This window comes from Mycteria americana, chromosome 10 (assembly GCF_035582795.1).
Source record: "Mycteria americana isolate JAX WOST 10 ecotype Jacksonville Zoo and Gardens chromosome 10, USCA_MyAme_1.0, whole genome shotgun sequence".
Taxonomy (NCBI): domain Eukaryota; kingdom Metazoa; phylum Chordata; class Aves; order Ciconiiformes; family Ciconiidae; genus Mycteria; species Mycteria americana.
Genome location: NC_134374.1, coordinates 16,638,268 through 16,661,154, shown reverse-complemented (window position 1 = coordinate 16,661,154; position 22,887 = coordinate 16,638,268). Strand labels below are relative to the sequence as shown.

The 22,887-nt window shown below is 48.1% G+C and overlaps 1 protein-coding gene across 6 annotated transcripts in view; it reads right to left on the bottom strand.

Annotated features, from left to right (window-relative positions):
- Positions 1-8,875, bottom strand: part of DOCK11 (dedicator of cytokinesis 11) — an 86,932-nt gene extending 78,057 nt beyond the window's left edge. For all 6 annotated transcript variants that reach the window (XM_075513477.1, XM_075513472.1, XM_075513473.1 and 3 more), the window contains exon 1: positions 8,724-8,875. In XM_075513477.1, coding sequence (XP_075369592.1) covers positions 8,724-8,825 — 102 coding nt within the window. In that variant the 5' untranslated portion in view covers positions 8,826-8,875. The remainder of the gene's footprint in view (positions 1-8,723) is intronic.
- Between the last annotated feature and the right edge of the window lie 14,012 nt (positions 8,876-22,887).

Sequence of the window (22,887 nt, the reverse complement as noted above, 5' to 3'; positions counted from 1 at the left end):
TGCACCTGCATCCAGCTGAGCATCTGCCGCGGAGCATGAGAGATATGGAAACACGGCACAGCTTTGATTTTCTCCTCCAAAAATAACAGCATTAATAAAAATTGGCAAAAGGGTACTGGTTTCTATGGGACAGCTGAATTTCTGCCAGATAGGACTTCTCAAAACATTCTGTAAGCACAGGCATGCTAAAAAAGGAAAAGAGTAATTACAATGACAATAATACATGTTATTTATGTAAGTTCTTAACTGGAGCATCCCAAAGTGCTTTTCAGATGCCACTGGTATTTCATCATTTATTTATGTAGTATCAGTTTTATATTTAGCATCCAGTTCCAGAATAGCCAGCTTCAGAACATCTTAAAGCAATTAATTGCACATAAGCAGAACTCCTCCCTTTCCTGCCTGCTCTTAAAAACTCTTGTTTTCCACTAAAGAAACCACTTGCGCACGGGGCCAAGCCAACTGCGCAGCCCCTCCCCGAAGGCGAGCAGGCAAAACGCTCTTCGGCTTCGCCGGGGCGTGAACCGAGCCAGGCAATGGTGAAGCGACTTGCCCAAGCCCATACAGCAACGCCGGGAAAAAACGGAGCAGGAAGTCACAAGACAGTTTTGGGTTGCCTTAGCAATACAGCGAACACCCCCAGCAGTGAAGTCAAACCCCAGAGATGTCAGTGGTGGTTTAACCAGCTCAGGAAGTTGTTTGTCTCAGCCCCCATCTACGCTCCGTCTTCGGGCTGCAGGCATCGGACGCAGGTGCAGGCGGCTGCAGCGGCTGCAAAGTTAAACTCTTTTCTCCCCAGCAAACGCAGGAGAGCCTGTGGATGGGCTCTGCAACGGACGGGCTCTGCAACAGATGGGCTCTGCAATGCTGCAACCCACCCGCCGTCAAAATGCCGCTGTCAACAGAGCACCTCAAAGTTTCCCCCAGATGAAGACATCCGTACAAGCTCCAGCATTATGCAAAGGCACAGGGGAGTGCTTAGGGCTCCCCAGGCACAGAGGAAAAGGCAAAACTGCAAGGGAAACCTGTCTGAGTCGAATGCAACTTTCCTGCACCCCCAAACTGCCACGGAAAGCGGCTGTCTCTTGGCGGCTGGATTTGCCTCCCTGAAAACCAGCTTTGGGGGCATTCAGCCTACCCTAGCCAGTACCATCATCTCCCTCCAAGAGATGGAGGCTCCTTTCTCCTCTCCTGACCGTGCCTTTCCTACCTGCCCCTATCAAAAACCTAGCCCCGGCCAAGCCTCTCGTCTTCCTGTGCCCCTCCACCCCTTTCCAGCTGGCACAACGCTTCCCTCAGGTCCCCGCTCCAGCTAACCTTGTGTCCCCAAGGGCCAAGCCGCAGAGCCGCAGGCTTGGCAGCCTGGCAGAGCCCTGGCAGGCACGGGGCCAGCTGCCATCCTGAGCCATGGCTTCCTCTAGACCTGCCGGGAGATGTGCCCTGCTCCACACAGACACTGCAGTGCAGCTCCAACCCACATCCCAGGCTCCTGAGCACTGCCAAAATACAGTGATATATATGGCTGTTACAGAGAGCAACATACGGCACTTTGACGTGACCGGGTCCTAATACTGCACAGGAGAGATGTCTTTCTGGCTGCACCCAGGCAGTGTCCCTGCTCTGGGGACAAAGGGAATGGGCTGCGGTGGGGATGTCACCCACAACGGAGCCAGGAGCAGGGTGATGGAGCAGGGAGCGCTCTGGACTGAAACAGGCAGGGTCTCCTTCCAGTCGCAGCCGCTCCCCAGGGACAGCCCTGTGGCAGGAGATATTAATAGGGGAGAGAAAAAATTGCATTTCAGCAAGAAAGGAGACAGGGGTGAGAAAGGGGTCAGGAACAAGCAGACCTGACCCCATTAGAGAAGCAGCGGGAGGCAGGGAAAAGCTGTAAAGATAAGTCAGGGCTGTGCTGAAGGAATGAGCAGCCAGCAAGGGAGAGCTTTGATTTGTACTTTTTAAGGGAATGAAAGAGATGGAGGGAGATGGTGGCAGGGAAACATAGTCCAGCATTTCTCAGATGACAGCAATGCCCACAAAGGCATATGAAACTACCTTTTTCTTCGTTGGACAGAACAGGAGTGAGGAGGCCAATTAACCAGGGAAGCTAAAGCACACGTGTGCCCCAAGCCTGGCTGCTGTTCAGCTGCTGTGTGTGACTGTGACTTGCATTCTCAGGCCACAGAAATGTCAAAAGCTTTGCGTAATTTTGCATCATTAGAGATAATAAATCAGCGTGCAAAGGGCTAAGTGAAATGCTGTAAAAGCCACCAAGTGGCATATATAAAAGGATGCTACAATATGCACTACAGCAGGTAGTCCAGGTTCAAATGCTCCTGGTCCTGCGGGGGTCTCTGCAAATATCTCCAGATATCAGAAGAGGCTGAAACAAAGCCCGAGAGCCATCCCCTCACCAGATTTTGAGTGCACCAAATCCCCAACCGCATTGCTGGCATTAGCTGCAGGCACCAACAGCAACCATCTGTTCCAGGCGTTTCACTGCATTGACGGTGGCAGGTCAGGGCAGATGCTGTCAATGCAGGGACACCTGCATTTTCATGACGCCGTCCCTGGCACAGAATAAACCACTCTCAGCCTTGCCCAGCAAGTGCTAAAAGCCCGGCCACACAGCTAGCAAAATGTGATAAAAGCTATATGCACATACGTGTAAGGGCTGGATGCTTTGCTCTCTTCCTAGAGCTTTCCTATAATGGGCAGGAGGACGCATATATTTAAATGATGCCTTGGGAAGGATAAGATTTAGTGCCCATCAAAAGCTTGTCATAGCCTCCAAAACCCTCAAAAAATAGATGCATTGACTACTGCTCATCCTATAGTACCCATTCCTCAGCACACAGGCATGCGTGGGGGGGCAAGGTATTGCTTCGTCTCTTCTGGACTGGGTATTGGTAGGAGACATGCCGGGGATTTGCTAAGTGGCCCCAAATAGCTGCACAGTGTACTTGGGGCCTTGCTCATCTCCATAAAACGGTGCCCTTCATCCACTGCACAACCGGTGTGTGCTCAGGCAGGAGCAAACCAGGCCACTTCCACGACACGCGCTGCCCAGGGCCGTGCCATGGCACGCAGCCCACGCTGAGCTAAATTCAGTCCCTTACAGCACACGAGCCCCAGTTCAGGAAAGCATGTGATTAATTTTAAGAATGTGTTCAAGTGTTTTCTTGAATAAGCCCCTGTGAGCAATAATCTCTCTGTAAGCACTTCCACAGAAGTCACCCGAGCGAGCTGCGGTGGCCGACTCCGGAGGCACCCTGCCGCAGCGGGCAAAACCTGCCCTGGCTGAACTGACAGCAAAACTTCCACCCACTTACGCAGGGGCAGAAATTTCCTCCCATGTCTCATATACATCTCTTTTTTCTATGTAAATTATGCAAACACAGCATAGTGACTACACCCAAGGGGGAACATGCATATATTCTGTGTCTCTCCTGAGCACCAAGATCACTACAAACACTGCATATAAACAGTTTTCACATTGATCAAAGTGAATTTAGCTTATTAAAAGATGATTCTCTGCAGAAAGCTGATTTCCTCTGCTTGAGCATAAATTCAGACACTAATAATATTGTTTAAGCTGAAAATAAACCACAGAAAGAACAAAATGCCTTTTTGCCTCCAGTCAAAACCTTCTTAATATCACCGTTAAGGAGCTTTTTATCTCCTTTTTGTGTCTGCCTGAAACTGAGCCACCCATGCAAGCCCAGCCCAGCCAGGATCAAACAAACCCCATCTTCTCCTGGCACGCTGCCCACCATCTCAGAGTGAGGTTTCAAGGAGCACATCCCACAGCACCACCTAACACAGGAGAGCAGACGCTCGGTTTGAACACCTCTGTATGGCAAGAATCGATGCACTTGTTTGCAGGCAGAGGTTCTCCCACACCGCAATTGCTGGGAGTTCATGTGCTGGCAGATGTGTGGCCGAGAGCTGTGAGTGTCCCTGGGTGCCACCAAGCTGTGCCTTGGGGTGCCTGGGGATGCACCACTGGGCTGGCTGACACTCAATGTGGGCAAATCCTTTGCAGCTGCTCCTTCTCAGATAAGATGCTCTGGGTCTGCATCCTTTGTAAGTCTCTATGGCAAAGCAGTAAATGTATCTTCAGTTAATCCGTATAGAAATGATCTAAAGAAAATCAGAGTAATTGTGGGAGACTTAAAATTGCCACCAGATGACTAGTTTTGGCAGCACTATGGGAAAATGGATTGTCTGGGTTTTGTCAAGTGCTTGTTCCTCTGAGCTCATGTGTCTCACACATTAAATTTCTCTGTCACGACACAGAGAACGACACCTTTGGAAAACTTGCAACTGGCTTGAGACACAGCCCTCTCCTTGCGGGGGCCCGGCCGCTGCCGAGCACATCGCTGCCAGAGAGGGGAGGCACGGGGAGGCTCTGGCTCAGCCTCGGCCTTACATCCACACAGGGCAAGTGACCATGATTCGGGTCCTGAGGCAGAAGGTAGAGGCTGTGCTATTTTCCTGGTAGTGCCACAAGGCTCTAGATGACAGATCTCATTCACACGCATGTGTGCTCTTAAACTGCTCAACTCTACAATGGCCCACAACACTTTCAGGAGGAAAGCAAAGGTAGGGTGAAGGAGAGGTGCACAGGCACCTCCCTCAGACCAGGGACCGCACACCAGAGCATGCGTGTGCATCCTGCTGGCAAGGCCTGAGCTCCGCCTTGCAATGCTCCCGCGGCTGCCCGGGTCCCGTGTCGGCCAGCGCCTCGGTGCAGCTTTCTCCTGCCTCGCCACGCGACTTTCCCATTAATACTCAGCAACATCCTGAGTGTGGAGAGGATGGGAGGAGGGAGATCGCACTGAACGTCTGAGCCAAAATCACCCATGTCTGTCCGCTGCCAAAGGTCCCTGGCTGCTCTCCTTGAGGTCTAGCCTAGACGTCTTTCCCAGGTATCATCAGCACTTTGTACTTTGGCTCTGAAGTTGCGCTTCTAACACAGTATTTTACTGTTGGTGCCCCAAGGTTTAAGCTGCAGGTAATCTCTTCGTTAAGAATGGTTTAAGTTATCACACTTAGGCTTTGACTGTTCCTCTCTTTAACCTCATCTTAAAATTTTCCTTCATCTTTTAGCGTGTCATTTATCCCACCTGCCAACTTAATGCTTTTGCTAAATTTGTCTGTCTATTTAAACAGCCACCTTGTTTGTCAGTTATTCTGCCAAAACTCCACCCATGAGTTATAATCAGTAGCAGACACAAGTGACCATTCAAAGCTGAAACTGATACAATCTGCCCTACAGCTTCGCAAAGACAAGTGCACGGAGAGAACCAGGGTTCCCACACACCCTGGCTGCCTGCGGCACGCCCAGCGCTCCCAACTCCGCTCCACAGGGCTGTGCATGCTTTCAAGGGATTCCTGCTGAACTCTTTTTCCTCGCCAACACCTCCCTTACACAGCCCATCTGTGAATGTGATGCAAGGCCAGAATGACAGACAGGACGCTGGGAACACCAGTGCAGTAAGAGGAAACAAAAGAGCCCCAAGTGAAAGCTGCACTTCATCCTTCCCCATCCATGGGGACCGAAGTACTTCTGAGCTTCCCACCACAGCCTACGCTTACTTTCACTGCTACAGCTCTGGATTACAGCTCCACTTATGCCATGACAGGAACAGCACTGACTGCATCCTAGTAGCTGGTCCAAAGGCCACAGGTGGGACACAGGTACCCCAGGACACCTCGGAAAGGGACAACCTGCCTTTGCTGCTGATGTCCAACCACCACCGTATCCAACGCTTCCCTTTCACAAGCACAAAGGAGCAAAGCCCTGCCAGAAGTCACCGACCAAACTCCCACCAACTTCACTCCAGCTTTGCAAACCAAAAAGAAGCATAAATATTCTCCTGGTGCTAGACAAGCATAAATGGAAAACCAGGAACAGCAATAAGATGACATGCAGTTTCAGAGCTGCATCGTACCAGACATCACACTCGCTCAGGCTGGCCACGCAGGAGCACAGCACTCCTGGCTGGAGATGCGTCTCCTTTAACGCACAAATTATGGCTCCATACAAGCTGACCGCTTCCATGACGTTAAAAGCTTTGCTCACTGAGACATTTTCATTTACTAGGATTTCATTCACTGACTACAAATGGCTTCTTACTCCAGACAGTTCACCACCACAGATACCCACGGTTTCAGCTATGATTGCCCCAAGGCGAGTGGACAGCCAAGGTACCTGACAGGATCACCGAGGGACAGGCAGGGTATCCCCAGGGTCTTGGTGAGTATTAAACTATTCACATGCTTTTATTGACTTAACATCACCTGCTGTGACCAGGCTGCAGGAATGGGATGGGATCCTGCCAAGCAAGGTCTCTAGTGTCACTCCAGTCTGCTTCAGACTGCCAGAAAGCCCCAGCTCCCAATACCCTGGGACACACCGCACCGCACGCTGCCAGCCTGCTCCATCCACTTACCAAGCACCAGCCCCTGCTCCCCACATACCTATCGACCACCCCCTGCCTCCCGCGGCACCGGTGAGCTCGGCACTGCCCCAGGGTGAGGCACAGCTGGGACTACAGCCTGCTGGCACACACCTGATGCTGGGGCCTTCGGTCTCCCCCAGTCTGCCCGTGGCAAGGAGGGGGCAGACGGGTAGGGGGTGCGCTCACGCCACACTCTGCAGCTGCCCAGCTCAGCAGCACCAAGGCTGAGCCTCGCCTCGGGAGCAGGATCAGAAACTATGGCTTTTCAGTCTCCCCCTCTCTGCACCACTCCCCACCATCGTTTCCCTGGATGCCTTCTCCACCCTCCCGACAGCCAGCACACCAGCACATAGACATCCCTTCCTCCCAAGGACGATGACCTGGTAGATGGAGAGGAACCACCTTTTCCTTGGAGCAACCTGGAAAGCATGAACCTCATCCTTAATCACTGAGGGTGGCCAAAGTGCCATCTGAGACAGTCCTATAAGCTTATGCCACCTCCTTCTCCCCTCCCTGAACACTGCAGTGTCTTATGGCTCTTCCTAGTGATGCAGAAGTGCTGGGATTTATCCCTTGCTGCTGAACTGCTGAAAGCAGGAAACTCTACCAAGACCTAGGAATCAGAGACACCTGCCCTCACCCTCCTCCGGCACTTGGCTGCGAACACACTAAGCAGCACAGCAGCTCTGGGGGATTTGCCTGTCAGAAAGAGAGAGAGAAGTTGGCAGGGACAGTGTGGGCAATGAAACCCTAGAGAGGATCAGAAAGAGAACGGCTGCTGATGGACGCTGGGCTCTGCCGGCTCCTTTGGGTTGCAGTCAAGGTTTTATTTATTTTCATCTGCAGTCCCACCCATCCCTTCCCTTTCTGACAGAAGGCACCTGGCACAGGCACTCAGTAACCATTTGCCTGTAGGATACCAAAGCTCTTCAGGTCCTATACAAACAATTTCATTTTTAATGAGAGGTTCCATCAGCTTGTACAAAGCATTTGTCCCTATGTATTGTTGATGAAAAGAGGGAAAGAAAATCACACGGGAGCCCGTAAGGATCCCTGAACAACTGCACATAGGAAGCAATAGCCATGGCACTCAGAAATCAGACTGGCTTATCACCATGGCTTTTTTCAGCTTTGGAAATCAGTAAATTTACAAGAAAACTCTGTTTTTAAAAGAATTGTTTAAAAGCTTCCATTTATTTAACAGCACATGCCATTTAATCTGACAGTAGAGCACTAACAGGAATTATTCACTGAACTTGTACTGCACTTTCTGCATATCCCATTGACTAACCTTCCATCAAAGTCAAGGTCAAAGTTGATTACATGCTAGAGTAATTCAATGAGCAACAGTGAAATCCATCCAACAAAGCCCAGGGAAGCTTTGAACCGACCCCAGCATCCACCCAGGGTACAGCAGCTCATGTTTGCACAGCTGTGAGCACAACAAAGACAACCTGCTGCAGCATCCCACATGCAGGGATGAAATGCATCTGAGACAGCACATGACTTTCACCCCAGACATTTGAGCGTGATTCCCTGCATACATCGGACTCCCGGCTTACGCCAGTGCCCGTGCCTCTCTCTCACCTCGCCAGGCCATGCCCTTCAGTCCGGCCCTATTTATTCGCCAGTTTTACGTTGCCTGCACCCGATGCAGGGTGAGCTCCGTTACCCGTTTGCTCAATGCCCTGCACAGACAGATTCTCATTAATTCTTGCTCCCGCCACACAAGCACTAACTAACCCCACGCAAGCGCTGAAGGTGCCGGTTCCCTGCGATGCTCCCATCTCTGAACTGCGCTCAGACGGGCACGCTGACGGCAGGTGGCAAGCGGGGGGGAAGGCGGGACGGCATGACACAACACATACGGAGGGGAACCCGAAGAGGGAATTCTGCCCCGCCCTGCCCTTCCCCATGCCCTGCCCTGCTCGGCCGCGCCCTGCCCATCCCTTGCCCAGCGCTTCCCAACCCCTGCCCAGCCGTGCCCTGCGCATCCCCTGCTCTGCCCAGCCCCGACCTAGCTCTGCCCCTTCTCCATCCCCTGCCCAGCCCCTTCCTCTTCCTCTTCCCCCGCCCTGCGCATCCCCTGCCCGACTCTGCCCCTTCCCCAGCCGCTGCCCGCCCAGCGCCGTGCCGCCGCTCCCGCGGGCCGGCCGCGGCCCCGCCCGGGCGCTGCCCAAGGTACCGCCGGGCCGGGCCGGGCCGGGCGGGGCTCCCGGCCGGCGCCCCCCGAGCCGCCCCGAGCCCCGCCGCGCTCACCAGGACGAAGGAGCTGCGCACCGCCTCCGAGACGCTCTGCCGCAGCTCGGCGGCCGTGCCCGGCTTGCTGAGCCGCTTCGTGAACTTCCTCACTTCCGACATGGCGACATGGTCCGCGCCGAACGCTGCGGGGCCGCGCCGAGCCGAGCCGAGCCGCGGGCTGCTGCCTCCCTGCCTCCCTGCCGGCGGGCGGGCGGGCGCGGCGGGGCCGGGCCGGGGGCGGGCGGAGCCGCCGGGCGGCGGGCGGGGACGGGGACGGGGACGGGGACGGGGAGGGTCCCCGCTCGGCCCGCCCCGCCCCGACCCCCGGCCCGGCCCCGCTTTGTCCCCGCGGCAGGTGCCGCCCCGGGGCCGGCTGCCCCCGCCCGCCTCTCCTCCCTCCGCCGGACACCCGTCCTGCCCCGGCACGCGAGGCCCGGGCTGGGGCTCCGCGGGGGCCGGCCAGCAGCCCCCGGGCGGGCGCGGTGCCACCGCCTGGCGCTGCCAGACCCTGCCTGCGCCGGGGAGGTGCTCCCGGCCGCACCGCAGCTGCGGGGGATGCTCCCTGACGGAGCTCCAGGGAGGCAGCAGCGGTTTGCCCAGCAAGGGCGCGCCGGTGCTGGGGCCCACCCAACGGCAGCCAGCCTCTAGGCGAAGGCACCGGGCGCTTACGCCGACACTACCCCGAGGAGGCTCGGTGCCAAATGGCGCACCGGCCCGTTTGGACTGGTGGTCTCCGTGCAGTTCTGCCCAAGGTGTGTACTAGCTGTGTTCCTGTAAGGCTAAGCTGGATCCAGGACAAGATCTTATTACTGAGCATCTCCAACCTATAGGGTTTGCTATGGGAAAGCGCTTTGATTATAGAGGCCACGATCCCCTTTGCCTGCCCGGCTGCAAAAGCCAGAAGTAAGGATGTGGAAGGAAGGTTCCTTAGGACTGAAGTTAACTCCTAGTCCTTATCACTTTGTCATTGTGCACTGTTTTTAAGGATGGTGATTTTGAAATTATAATAGATGTTGAGAGCGCCATTGATCCTTTATGTTTTGTACATTAAAGCCTTACTTTTAGATCTTTTTACTTATTTTATTGTGTGCTGTGTCTTCACAGCAAGATACTGAATTGGATAGAGTTGCCATGTAGTCATACTCTTAAGGAATTTACACATATTGTGCCATATGGCTGATTAAATACTGTCTACAAGCATCTCATTGGAATTATAGGCATGCCGTAAGTCACACAACATATAGAGAAACTGTTTCGATTATGAGAGCCAATCTGTAGGGGGTAATGAATACAGCCATTATGATCCAAACCGTTCAAAATGTTATTTGTGACTTCTAAGGCATGCAAGCCAGTTATTGTTCTGCTTTTTAGCAGTTCACTAAAGGAGCAGCAGACACCATTTCATATTAAACGTTGCTCTGATTTTTTACACCAGAGGCAAAACAAATCTAAAAGTTTATTGTTAATTATCAAATACTATTAGATGTGGGACAGAAAAAAAGAGAGTTTATGAGCCAGAGAATTAGTATTTTCACAAACACAAAGCTTTTCCAAATCTGTCTAAATTAAGAAGCAAAAACCATTGTGATGCACAATTCCAGCTGCAGCACAGGTTCACTTCCTTATCCCCACACCCATGCACGTTCTTGCAGAGATTTTACCAACCACTGCAAATCGTCACACCATACAGCTCCAGCGACTGCACTGCGATGAACTGGGCTACGGCTATACTGGTAAGTAAAATCATTAGGTCTCATTCGCCTGGTTGTGAGAGGACAGGTAACACAACGACGCTTGTCACAGAATGGGGTAGCCCTGTTCATCCTGCCTGCTGCAGAGAGCCCCTGGCCCCCGCGGCTCCTCAGAGGAGGCTGGGCACTGCAGGAGAGCACAAGCCAGCACAACACCAATGATCAGAGGCCAACACTTACGGCCATGCCATTTCTGCCTTTGGTTTGCTACATTAGGAACAGCTCTGAGAACTGGAGTGTTTGCCAAGGGGCTGAGGAGAAGAGTGCTGTGACGGGTCACTTGACAAGAAATAAAATCATCCCTAGAGCACCCACCCTTCTTTATCCAGTCAGAAGCAAAACATTCCTACTAAGGTTATGAGCTTGGTTTGGTGCCAGCGAGGGGCTGCATCCGATCAGCTGCCCATCAGCATCCCACTCAACTGAGCTAAGCAGCCATGGAAAACCAGTGAACAGTGAGGCTGTTTTTTGGAGCTAAACATGAAAACAAAAGGAAAATAGAAGCAATGGGAAGGACGTATCACATGAAAACAACATGCAGAAAGCTGTGACTCCCTCTCAGGAAGACCAAACATCAGAACAAGAGTCTCAAGCACAAGGAGTACTAAGGCAAGACAACAGTAGCCACAGTGACAAGACAAGCCCAAGGTTGCAAGGATTGAGGTTTTCATCTCCTTTTTCACTGGGAAGAAAGGCCAATAAGGGTTTATCACCATAAGAAAGGCACCCAAGAACATGCACGGCATTCTGGAGGTGCTGAGGAATTGCACTGCCTCAGATAACCAAACTTTCTTGAACTCAGCCTGCCATGGGGAAATCGCAGACTCAACTGTGCTAACATTTTCACCTCTTCATTGAGACTAGAGCCTTGAGGTCCCCGATGTCATTTTGACCCCAGGCCTTTCCAAAACATAAGCATCATTGAAATCGCTTTCATTTCCTTACCATGTACGTAACTGCAGCTTCTCTTTTGCCTTTAGCAGATTCAATCAAGAGCCTCGAGCACCAGGCTCTCCAGCTGACGGGCTACAGCTGATGGATTGACTGCCCTTTTCCCAGGCACGTGCATTTATTGGAAGCCCAGGAACAGCAATGAACACCAGATTCTCTGAAGAAAGAGTCTTTGCTGCAGGCTGAGACTGTCTTTAGGACAGGCAGCTCTTCCCGCTTCCTCTGTCTGTCACCCTCTACTCACCAAGTTCAGACAGGGAATTCCTCTTTCTGAGGAAAGAATCAAATTCAATAGAAATGTGCTCTGCTACTGGCCAGGCTTTATGACCCACCCAACCCAAAAGGAAGCTTCAATAAAACATAAGTATCAACTCAGGGAAAAAAAAAAAAAAAAAAAAGAAGTGGATCTGCTGAGACAACATGGAGTTCACAGGCAAAAGGGAACTCCTGGCTGATCCAAAACTCCCAGCCTGTAGCAGCTTTTGACTTTGACTATGAACTTTAAAAAAAAACCTGAACCATCCTTACAGCAAGCACGGAATTAATGACATGACACTAAAAAACCAGTGGAAATTTCAGTGTTTTGCATTATGTGTGTTGGTGGTGAAAACGCACAATATCAGGGTGTGGGCGAAGAGCTGTCCAGGTTACTTCAGCCAGCAGCCAAGGAGGAGATTTGAAAGGAAGGGAGGGATGATGCCACACTACAATCTTTTCTCCCAGGAAATCTTAACGTTCCCAGAGAAAACAGCATAGTCAGGCAACCCAAGATAACTGCAAAAGGAGACATATGCATCTTTACGTGACTTTCTAGAAAGCTAAATTCTTAACCACATCCATTCCAGCCTTCAGACTGTCTGGGGTTTGTTTCCCAAGCCATCGGGACATCCACACCTGCCTGGCTGACCAGAGGGTGAGCAGCAGCACCAGCCTGCAGTGATCAGTGAGGAAACACGCTGGAAGGTATAGCCAACATGGGCGAAACAGCTCTCCTGCCACCACCTCCCCAGATCTGGTGGACAGCACAGACTACAAGAAAAAATTTGCAGGGGACATCATATTAGACCGGTAGTGGAACCCTTCCCACTTACCAGTAGCACTATAGCACAGAGGATGCGTTAAGGAAGAATCAGGTTTTTTGGCTAACATTTATCAGTCTGAAGCTGATGCTGATATAAGGTCTGGAACCCTATATAGGGAACTCCTGGACCAGCGCTGAAAACCTCCCAAACAAGTTGAAGGGTTAGTGGCAGGCTTAGGATTTCATTTCTCACAAGCCATCCAAGATAAAAGGCACTTAATATCATTAGAAAATAATCCTGTTTTGCACTGCCTTCACTGGTTATCTGTGGGCCTTTTTATCCCCTGCAAATGGGCCTATCCCAGAAAAACACTTAACTAGGTGATTAACCTTAAGCAGGTGATTAATCCCAGTGCTTCCCTCCATTGGATAGGGGCCTGCATTCCTGCAGCGAACCTGCAAGACTCAGTAACCCAGATCCAGACATGCTTTGTTGCTGAGGAGGGAGAGGATTATAAATGCCACTACATCTTCAGTTTCCCAGCTTCAAAATTCTTGTGAGATACAGCTGTGATGTTTTAATGTATTTCAAATACTTCAAGATTTAAAAAAAAAAAAAAATTTCTCTGCTTGCTGTAAGGATGGTTCAGGTTTTTTAAAGTTAATAGCCAAAGTCAAAAGCTGCTACGGGCTGGGAGTTTTGGATCAGCCAAGAGGCCCCTTTTGCCTGTGAACTCCATGTTGTTTCAGCAGATCCACTTCTTTTCTTTTTTTTTTTTCCCTGAGTTGATATTTATAAACATCTGCACATTTACGTCTCTTGATAACAAAGCCAAGAGACAGACTGTTCCAGGTCCACAAGTGAAGAACTCCTTAGGAAATGCTTTTTGTGTAGCTCGTGCCTCCTGCCAAAGCAAGGGAACAAGCTATGTATTTGGGTAATCCGATTAGACATCGCTCCTTAGCTATACACGCAGCCAGCCAGCACTTCTGGTGCGCTCAGGAGAAGTCCGGTTGCGGCACCAGGACAGTTAGAACACTGTGCAAGGCTGGATAGGGCAAGAGCAGCCGTTCGGGCTCCACAGCCACTGCTGTTACTCCCTATGTGCCATGCGTCCTGCCTACTGACTCGCGTCACTTACCCCGAGAGCTGTCAGTGGGACTGTCAACCAGCGGCTGCTTATTGTGGGCTTCTCTATGCCTGGGAAGGGAGCGTGCTCCACTGTGCAGCAGTAAAGTGATACTTAACTCAGGGCTACACGGCCCTTGCTGTTAAAGGGCTGCCCTCTGCTGATTTACCCAGGATTGCACGGCCACAGCTCCTCGAAGATGGGAGGAATGCCAAGCCCAAGCACTGCCTTTCCCAGAAAGGCACCATCCGCATGAGCACTCAACTCAGCAGGACCAAACACTGCTGCACTTTGTGCCAGGGCTGCTGTGCTCCTTGCGTTCACCCGCCTCAGCTCCTGGGGATGGGAGTCACAGCAGCCGCACTGTGTCCACAGCTGCTGGTGCATCCTGTGAGCTCCCACCAGCGTCTGCCTTCGTGGAAGAGCATACAAGGGGCTGCAGGGACCATGGGTAAACTCCTCCTTGCACTAAGGATCAGTGAAGTAGCACTAAGAGGTACCACCAGTAATGGTGAATCCCTTTGACGTACCACACTGTTCTTAGCATAGCTATAAGACTTAAAGAGACAATATTGGCCCAGTGGCCACCAGATTTTTTGTATTTTGTTGAAGTACAACAAATAAAAGTTCTCCCAAGGTTTAGTTCCTGGAAAATAATATACTTTATCATAAAATGTGATTTAAGAAAATGAAACCAAGAGACATGCTGCTTCTGAAACACCTAGTGTTAACTATTTTCAGATACAGAACTACAAATTAGACGGACAGCTATTCTAGTATGTCTCTAAATCCCCCCTTAATTTTTCTGAAGAGACCTTTTTTTTTTCCTCTTCTGCCACAGAGAACTGGACAGAGATAAAACCTCCCCTAATCATTTCAGGTATTCTGTACACCCAGACGGTGGGAGAGGGGTCAAGACATGGTTGTTGGTGCGGTCCAGCAGGAACCTACTGGGCTCACTGTACAAGCGCAGAGTGCCGACAGCTGCTGCAGAGCTGCTGCCTGCACCAGCACTGCACAAACGTGGTCGTACGCAGCAGCACAGCGCTGCCTCGGCTGCCTCACTGCCCGTGCGGGCCACATCCCTAACCCTAGCGAGCAGAGCATTGCAAAGACACGCTTTCCCTGGTGCGAGAACAACTTCTGGTAAATTGAGCCCACCAGAGAACACTTGAGGGGCAGAGGTTTGGGTCTGTTCTAGTGTTTGACCACCCTGACAGGGGAAAAAACCAAACCACTGTTTCTTATGCTTAAATGGAATTTCCTATATTTCATTTGTGCCCATTGCCTCTTGTCCTTCCACTGGATACCACCGAGAAAGGTCTGCATCAGTTGTCTTTACCCTGTCAGGAATTTATACGCATGGGTACTATCCCCCTGAGCCGCCTCTTCTCCAGGCTAAACAGTCCCAGCTCTCTCAGATTATCTGACACATGGGGAGAGCCTAAGCTCTTCATCATCTGAGTAGCCCTTTGCTGGACTATCTCCAGTATATCCATGTCTGTCTCGTACTGGGGAACTCAGCACTGCACACTGAGTAGGCCACTGAGCTGTGGCTTCATCAGTGCTGAGGAGAGGGGAAAGATCACCTCCTTTGAACTGCTGGCAATGCTCTTCTTTGTGTTGGCCCTCTTTTCTGCATCCTGGATTACAACTAAGCAGATGGGAGTGATGGTATGAGAGTACAGGGTTCGGTTTAAGAAGTAGAGCTGTACGGTAATGAAGCAGAACCCAGCTTATGAGTACTCCCCTATTTATCTTCCTCTGCTTGAAATCTTGAAAGATCATTTACAGTAACTGCCACACAAGAGGATTATTAAGATCTCACACAACTCCCATGAGCATCTCTCTAGCTTAGACAAAGACGACAGCAATTAGGAGGAGGATATACACAGCTGCTAGACATCTCACTTGAGGTCAAAATGCCATTGCTGCCTGGTCCCAGCCCAGTACTTTACAAGACAAGTCTGTGTGAAAGGCAGAAGAAAAAAGTGGTAAAAATCTCCTTGATGTTTGTTTCCTTGTACAGAGACGTTAGGCCAACTGGAAAACAGTATGAAGGGGTCACCATCATTCAAATACATCTATTTCGCAATATGGTCTACAGCATGAATTACTGCACTTAAATCAGGCCAATATAAGAATTCTCACCTTTTCAAAATTTTTTAACTTGAATATCTGTTTCCAGACAGCAAAGACAAAGAGCTACAAGGGCAGCTGTGTGGATCTCCTGCTCCTTGTGCAGGAACACATATACCAGGAGCTGAGGTTGTGCCCATGGCAGGCTGGGGAGTGGTCTGGACCTTTCCAATTCTGTTTTCTGAATGCCTTGTGCAAACGTGACGCTCCAGGGTGTTTGTATGACACTAGATCCATTACAGAGCTCTTCCCTGCCACAACAATGCTTTGTCTTCACCTTGAAGACAAGAAGGCAGGAAGAGGGCTGAAGTCCTGTTCTGAAGGGGATGCTTCCATAGGCAAATGTTTGACGAGGCTCGGAAGCAAGACAGGTCAAGTAAGCATGAAGAACTGGCTGATTTACGGACCCAGCTCCATCACAGTATTCAGAAGTGTGCTGATCACAGACAAGGGAACTGTAGGCAGAACAGGTTGCAGCATGGTCTGGTCTAAAAGAAGCTCTCATTGGTATTTATTCTGGAACTCCATGTCACTCCTGAGCCACTTTTCCACATGGAGGAATGAAATCTTGGCCAGTACTCCCACTACCCTCCCAAGCTTTCCACAGCCTTCCTCAGAGGTAGAACAGTGATGGCTGGTTGGGGTTTTCCTACAGAAGGCAGTACAGTGAATTCTTGCAGGCAGCCATCTCTCTCCTTCCAGAGACAAAAACTTCCCTAGCTTGAGTGGCATCAGCAGAACTGACACTGTCCTAAAGTAAAGCAGAGCACTTTTGCAGGTATGACAGCAGCTCCTACCCATGTCTCACAAGATGGCTGTTCTCATGTGAGGAGGTCTGATGAAGTTAAGTCTACCTGTTGATAGCACTGATGTGGTTTTCTTCTTTTTTGCCCATGACCTTTCGTGCTTCGCAGATGACAACATGCTTACTTCAGTTCCTTCAGGATTTGGCAGGCAGATGTTATTCTCAAGGCACCCAAGTGCCTAGGAGCACAGGCCCCACTGAACTGGATAATGTAACTACAGGATTTTCACACTTGTGAAAACACAGATTCATGGATTAGGTTCTTAATCAAGGAAATCAAAGGTTAGCTTAGAGGAGAGAGCCTGCTGTTGCCTGACATTAAATTCACATTACAGAGGGATTGTCAAATGCTACCTGGATTCTGAAAGTCTTGTAAGAATTTCCTGGGTTGGTATTGGAGGCAAAGGTTAATGGTCTTTTGCCATTAAAAAATCTGAGTTCAAAACAGAATGATGGAATAGAACAACACCAGCCTGTTGTCTGGGTCTGTACTCGACTTAAAAATTTTTCAGTGCTTTGAATTAGTCCAGCATCCTGTGTGGCTGCCCTCTTCAGACTGTATCCTATGCCACAGAAATTTATTTATGCTTGCAGGCAATAGCCAGGTGCACCAAAACTAAAAAATTTTTTTTTTTTTTTTAAAAAAAGCTTTTCTGGTTTAAGAATAGCATTTGAGTATTAGGAAAGGTCCAAATGAGCAAAAGTGCCCAGACAGTAGACAGAAGCAATTGCTGGACAGAACTGAGCAAAGATTCCATTTTGATAACAACTTCGTCCCCACGATCAATTTTCTTTATCGTTTTCCTCAGCTTAAGCAGAGTACTCATTTTGAAGTATCAGCTGTCAAGGTTACTGGCTGTTCCACAATGAATCTATTCAGGCCATAATCATTGCTCCTCAGGCAACCACTAACTTCCAGTTCAGTGCCCGATTAATTTTGTCTATCACAATGAGGTCCAAAAGCATGTCCTCCTGTCGGCTGCCATATCTTTTGAACTAAGAAAAAATCCCACCTAGTCTTAATGATTTTTAGAACACCCAGCAACATTTGATAGGAAGTGTTCCTTAGAGTTTTTCTTTATTCAAAGTACAACAGATCTTTAAGGTCTGTTTCTGCTCTGAATTAGCCTACTTCTCATTTAAAAGCACATTTTTTCCAAGCTTGACTGCTTTAAACACAAATACCCAGTAGTTTACTATGAGAAAAAAGAAAAACAAATTTAAGTAAATGAACACATTCACTCATCAATTATTACTTGTTTCTGTTATAGAAGAAATTAAAAGTAGAGAGCCAAATAATAACTGGGAGTATACTGACATGGTTTGCGGCAGGTAAGAACCTTACCTACACTTGTGACAGATGACAGAACTAGAGAAATATTACGCATTTTTGGAGGAGTCTGTGTCCTCCTCAGACAACCCTAGCAGCTATAGCACACACACTGGGGAAACACAGAACATGTTTGACACTGTGCTCACCTCCAGTACTAGAAAAATCACCACCATGGGTACAAGCATAAAACCTACCAGCTCACCACGTAATTTGGGGAAAAACAACCCCACTGCAGTCTCAAAACCCACCTTTCACAAATTTCCCCAAAGCAAATCCAAGTACAATCTGAGTAGCACTGTGAATAATGCAGTTCAGAATGTCGGTAACATCTTGCAAGAAGCATGACCTCAGTAAGAACTTACTGAATTTGTAATAAGTTTTAGATTTTTTTCCTGAGCAAGTACATACTGTAATAGTTAACGAGGCCTCCAACTGTTGAACCCTTTAATTGACAACAGTTTAGAGGAAGTTCCAGCAGTGCTGAGTTTGAGAAAATATTGTGCAAGGTCTTTCAGAGATTTCCATGAATCTAAGTCTTGAGGCTAAAAACACTGAAAAGCCAGAGATGAAAATGAAGTGACTGTTAAAGACACCGATCGACACTGATCCCAGCTTTGTGTCAGACCATTTAGCAGTTACTTCCATAAAAACAGAGCCTGTTGAAGAACTGAACAACTTGGACACAAATCACCTAAGCAAAGCCCAGTAGGACTAAAAAGACAGAAATGGCATTGGGACATTTAGATATACAACCAGAAGAAGTAAGTGGAAAAAGAATGAAAGACAACAAGAAAACACTGTGAGGCTGGTCAAACACTGGGACAGGTTACCTAGGGAAACCGTGGAGTGTCTATCCCTGGAAATATTAAAAGCCCAACTGGACATGGTCCTGGTCCTGTGCAACTCTGACCCCGGCTGACCGGGGGGGTGGACTAGAGCTCCAGAGGTCTCCCTGAACCTTAAGTATCGTGTGATTCTGTAACAAGCTGTTCTGATAATCGCCATAATATAATGACAGCCTTTATTCAGAAGGGTACTTAAGGATGTGCTTAAATTTATGCATGTACCCTACAAAACTCAAAGGAGTTACAGTAATTGGAAGCACAAACTTATTTGCACAGCTCTAAGCATATGCTCATCACTTACTGCAGTTAAAGAAAAATTTACCCACAGGCTTAAACAAGTACTCGGGTCCTTTTCTAAATGGCCTTTTGTCTGTTCTTTTGTACGTAGTACTTGGCTTCACTAGTTTTTCGTGCTCTATTTACTTAGTATTATATTCTGATCAGATTTCCACACAGAAGCCTGAAACACTGTCACTAAAGCACATACAGGAAAAAATAACCCGTTTCATGTGAACTGAAAAGCCTCCATAGCATCTTGGCAGCAGGTCAATACTATTAGCAAAATACTAGGCAGAAGTAGCAGCTATAGCCCTTAGCATAAAGAACCTGGAACCACGACTCCAGTACCACATCCTCAGAAGTAGTCAACAGTTCCCTACAGCCTTCCGGTTTATTCCCACATTCACAAAATGAAGCAATGTGTTTATATGCAGTTCTCAAACAAACAAGCTATCATATATAGAGAGAAAACACAGAAAACAGACATTGACAAGACACAAATAAATTTGCATTGCTTGATATTCCAGTAAAAAGCAGCATGCAAGTTTGCCTCAGAAGACAGCAGCTTAGCATTCACTTACACTTGCAAGTTCACTTTGAATCAAGTTTGAAGAGTGGCTAGTTTCCAACATTTTCCTGAACAAGCAGCAAATTGCATTAGCAGGCAAAAAAAAGCATACAGCAGCTTTCCCTGTGCCTGATAAATCAATTCTGCCATGTCTATGGCTAATGTTCTTAATATTTAATGGTGTTAGCATCATGTCAGTGGCTGAGTTCAGCATCGCTTTCAGTTAAAAACCGAAAAAATCTCACCAACCAAAAGAAACAAATACCCTCACCCTTTTTAACTTGAGAAAACATGACTTGTGCAGCGTTTGAAGATCCAATTTTAGCATTATTAATCTACTTGAACTGTTGTTTTTGCCCTCTGCACATACTCTGGGATGGATGCCCAGCACTGAAAGAGACAAAGGTAGTAGAGAAACAGCTCTGTTTCCATTCATAGCTGCTTGCTGACAGGAGCCAGTTACAGTAGAAGGTAGGTGTTGAAGGGAAGAGTTCAAGTGATCTATGACACTCCAATCAGCTCATTTTATTGATTCTTGGAAAGGGACTGAATTAATTCAGACATTTCCTGCACCAAGGTCCTTTACCATGGCGATTCCTCACTTCTGCCTCCTGGCAATTCTCAATCATATTCTGTCAGCAGAATTTTGATTACATGGATGTCAACAACTTCTGTTAAAGAACAAAAGGTTAAGTAGGCCCTTAGAAGAAGCAGTCCAGAGAGGAACCCTCCAGCACAAGGGTAAGTGTTTTATTTTAACAGACCTCCAGCCATGCGTTGCTTGTGTTCAAGGGAACATCACTTCCCAGTGCAAGGGCAGTGTCTGATGCACGTACAGTGAAGGCACTTGACTGAGCATAACAGGCTCAGCAGAGTAACTGACATTGACCTGCAACTTAACATTTACCTGCAAAGAAAACTTGGAGGCTCTAGATAAAAGCAGAACCCAGCTGTGTAAGGTACCAGACAAGCCTTAAGACCCAAGTAGTGGACAATATTAGACAGGACACAGCACCACTCAGACTGGACTGCCACTTAACTGATGCAACTTTTGGAAGGACAGGGAAAGAGGCACTGATTTCTGAACCATTAAAAGTGTGCAGCATAGTTCAACTGGGGAAAAAGCACAGAGAATACTAGATCACTGCAGAGGAGCACCAGAACTGTGAGTGCTAGAAGCTAAATAGAGAAAAATGGAAGCCAAACATCTTCAAGATCTGCTTTGTTTACTGCCTGCACAAGGCCCTGGATAATGAAAAACAACAATAACCTTTTTTAATGATCACCTGAGTACTTAAGGGGTTGTGTTGGACCTGTTGTTAATAGAGCTTCTGGCAGCTACAAGGAGAAACTACAGTTCAACTTCGGTCTCCAAAGTTGTCATGTTTAAATCTTTGAAAAACCCAAACCATTCAGATCATTAAGAGATTACAGAGGAGACTGTTTGCATAGAACATTTAAAACAACCTGTGTCATGGTTTAGCTTCAGTCAGCAACTAAGCACCACACAGCCGCTTGCTCACCCTCCCCACCCGGTGGGATGGGGGAGAGAATGGGAAGAGCAAAAGTAAGAAGACTCGTGGGTTCAGATAAGAACAGTTTAATAATTGAAAAAATATAATAATAATACATTGTAATGAAAAGGAAAACAATGAGAGAGAGAGAACCCAGGGAAAACAAAACAAACAAGTGATGCAAGCGCTCCCCACCTGCCAACTGATGCCCAGCCAGTCCCCGCAGCGGTCTCTGCCCCCCAGCCAACTCCCCCCAGTTTCTATACTGAGCATGATGTCATATGGTCTGGAATAGCCCTTTGGCCACTTGGGGTCAGCTGTCCTGGCTGTGCCCCCTCCCAGCTTCTTGCACACCCGGCAGAGCATGGGGAGCTGAAAGGTCTTTGACCAGTGTAAACATTACTTAGCAACAACTAAAACGTCAGTGTGTTAGCAACATTATTCTCACACTAAATCCAAGCCACAGCACTGTACCAGCTACTAGGAAGAAAATTAACTCTATCCCAGCAGAAACCAGGACAACCTGCCAACATGCAAACCATTAATGTTGCAGGATCCCTCCTGAATCCCACTTAGTCCCAAATCTACATTGAACACTGCATGTTGACAGAAGCCAGGTCTTCAGTCACTCTGAAAAGCTGGGCTTGAACCCATCCTCTTATTTGTATTTCTTACCAGCTAATAAGTGCTCCCTCCTCCTGTTACTCATTACTCATTTTTGCAATTGGTATTTTAACTATAACGTGGGGAAAGCAGGAATGGGACAGCAGCACACCTGAAAAAATAAGCATACCCCAAAAAAACAATGCAAAGCACATATGCCTCTTTCTCCCGTCTGGCTCCATATGTGGAAGGCCGTATGTGCCAAGACACTAGAGGGAAGGTACCTGTAAGCAAAGTGATGGTGTTCATACTGCACAATGCAGCTTCTTAGCTTGCATTTGTCACTAAACATGTAGAATATCTATGGCAAGCTTCAGAATTGTCTGGGATCAGCTCACAGGAATCACAGTCAATTAGTCTTCTACATATATAACCTATTACAGAAACTTGGTTTTGGAGTCACAAACCAAATGTAGTCTTGTGCCTCTCCCCACTTCTGTCAATTCAGTAGAGCTCAAAGTAACAACAACAACAACAACAAAAAATCTGGAGTTTAGCTAGTCTCATCTATACAGGTACTTTCAAATCCAAGAGTCAAACTTACTCCAAATGTGTCAACTGAAAAAAATTGTATATAGTGTGTACCATTTTTGTATTTATTTTGTCTGATGATGTACCCCCTTGGAAGTGCCTTTCTTGTTCAAGACAATTTTACAAAGTCATGGTCAAATTCACCTGTTAAAAAAAGAATTAAAAGAAGAGTGATACTCATTTCCTGCCTTTCCATGCCTTCATACTTCCACTAATGGGAAGGAGAAGATTCTTTACACACTTTTGAAGTCTCCTCCTCACACTAAACTATCATATAACTATTCTTAATTCTGCTTAATATCCAGTTCCAGCATTCCATTCCCCATTACTTCAGAAAGAAAGCTGTCAAAGAAGTGACAAGATCAAGAAAAGTAGAACTCAAAGTTAACAAGTGCATGCAAGATCAACGATCCAAGAAACAGGTCAAAACTACTTGGACAAAAGGAAAATTTATGAATCAAAATGGAAAAGAAGCAACAATTTCCAAGTGTGTGACCAAGTTTAATGATACATCTGTTCTCTGAAACACTTGACCATCAATAACATTTCATGGGTTATGATGCCCAGAATGTTACTTCATAGGTGTTTTATATGAATATTTACAAAGACTTTCAAAATTCAGTGGCACTAAACAAATGAGAAGAACTTAAAA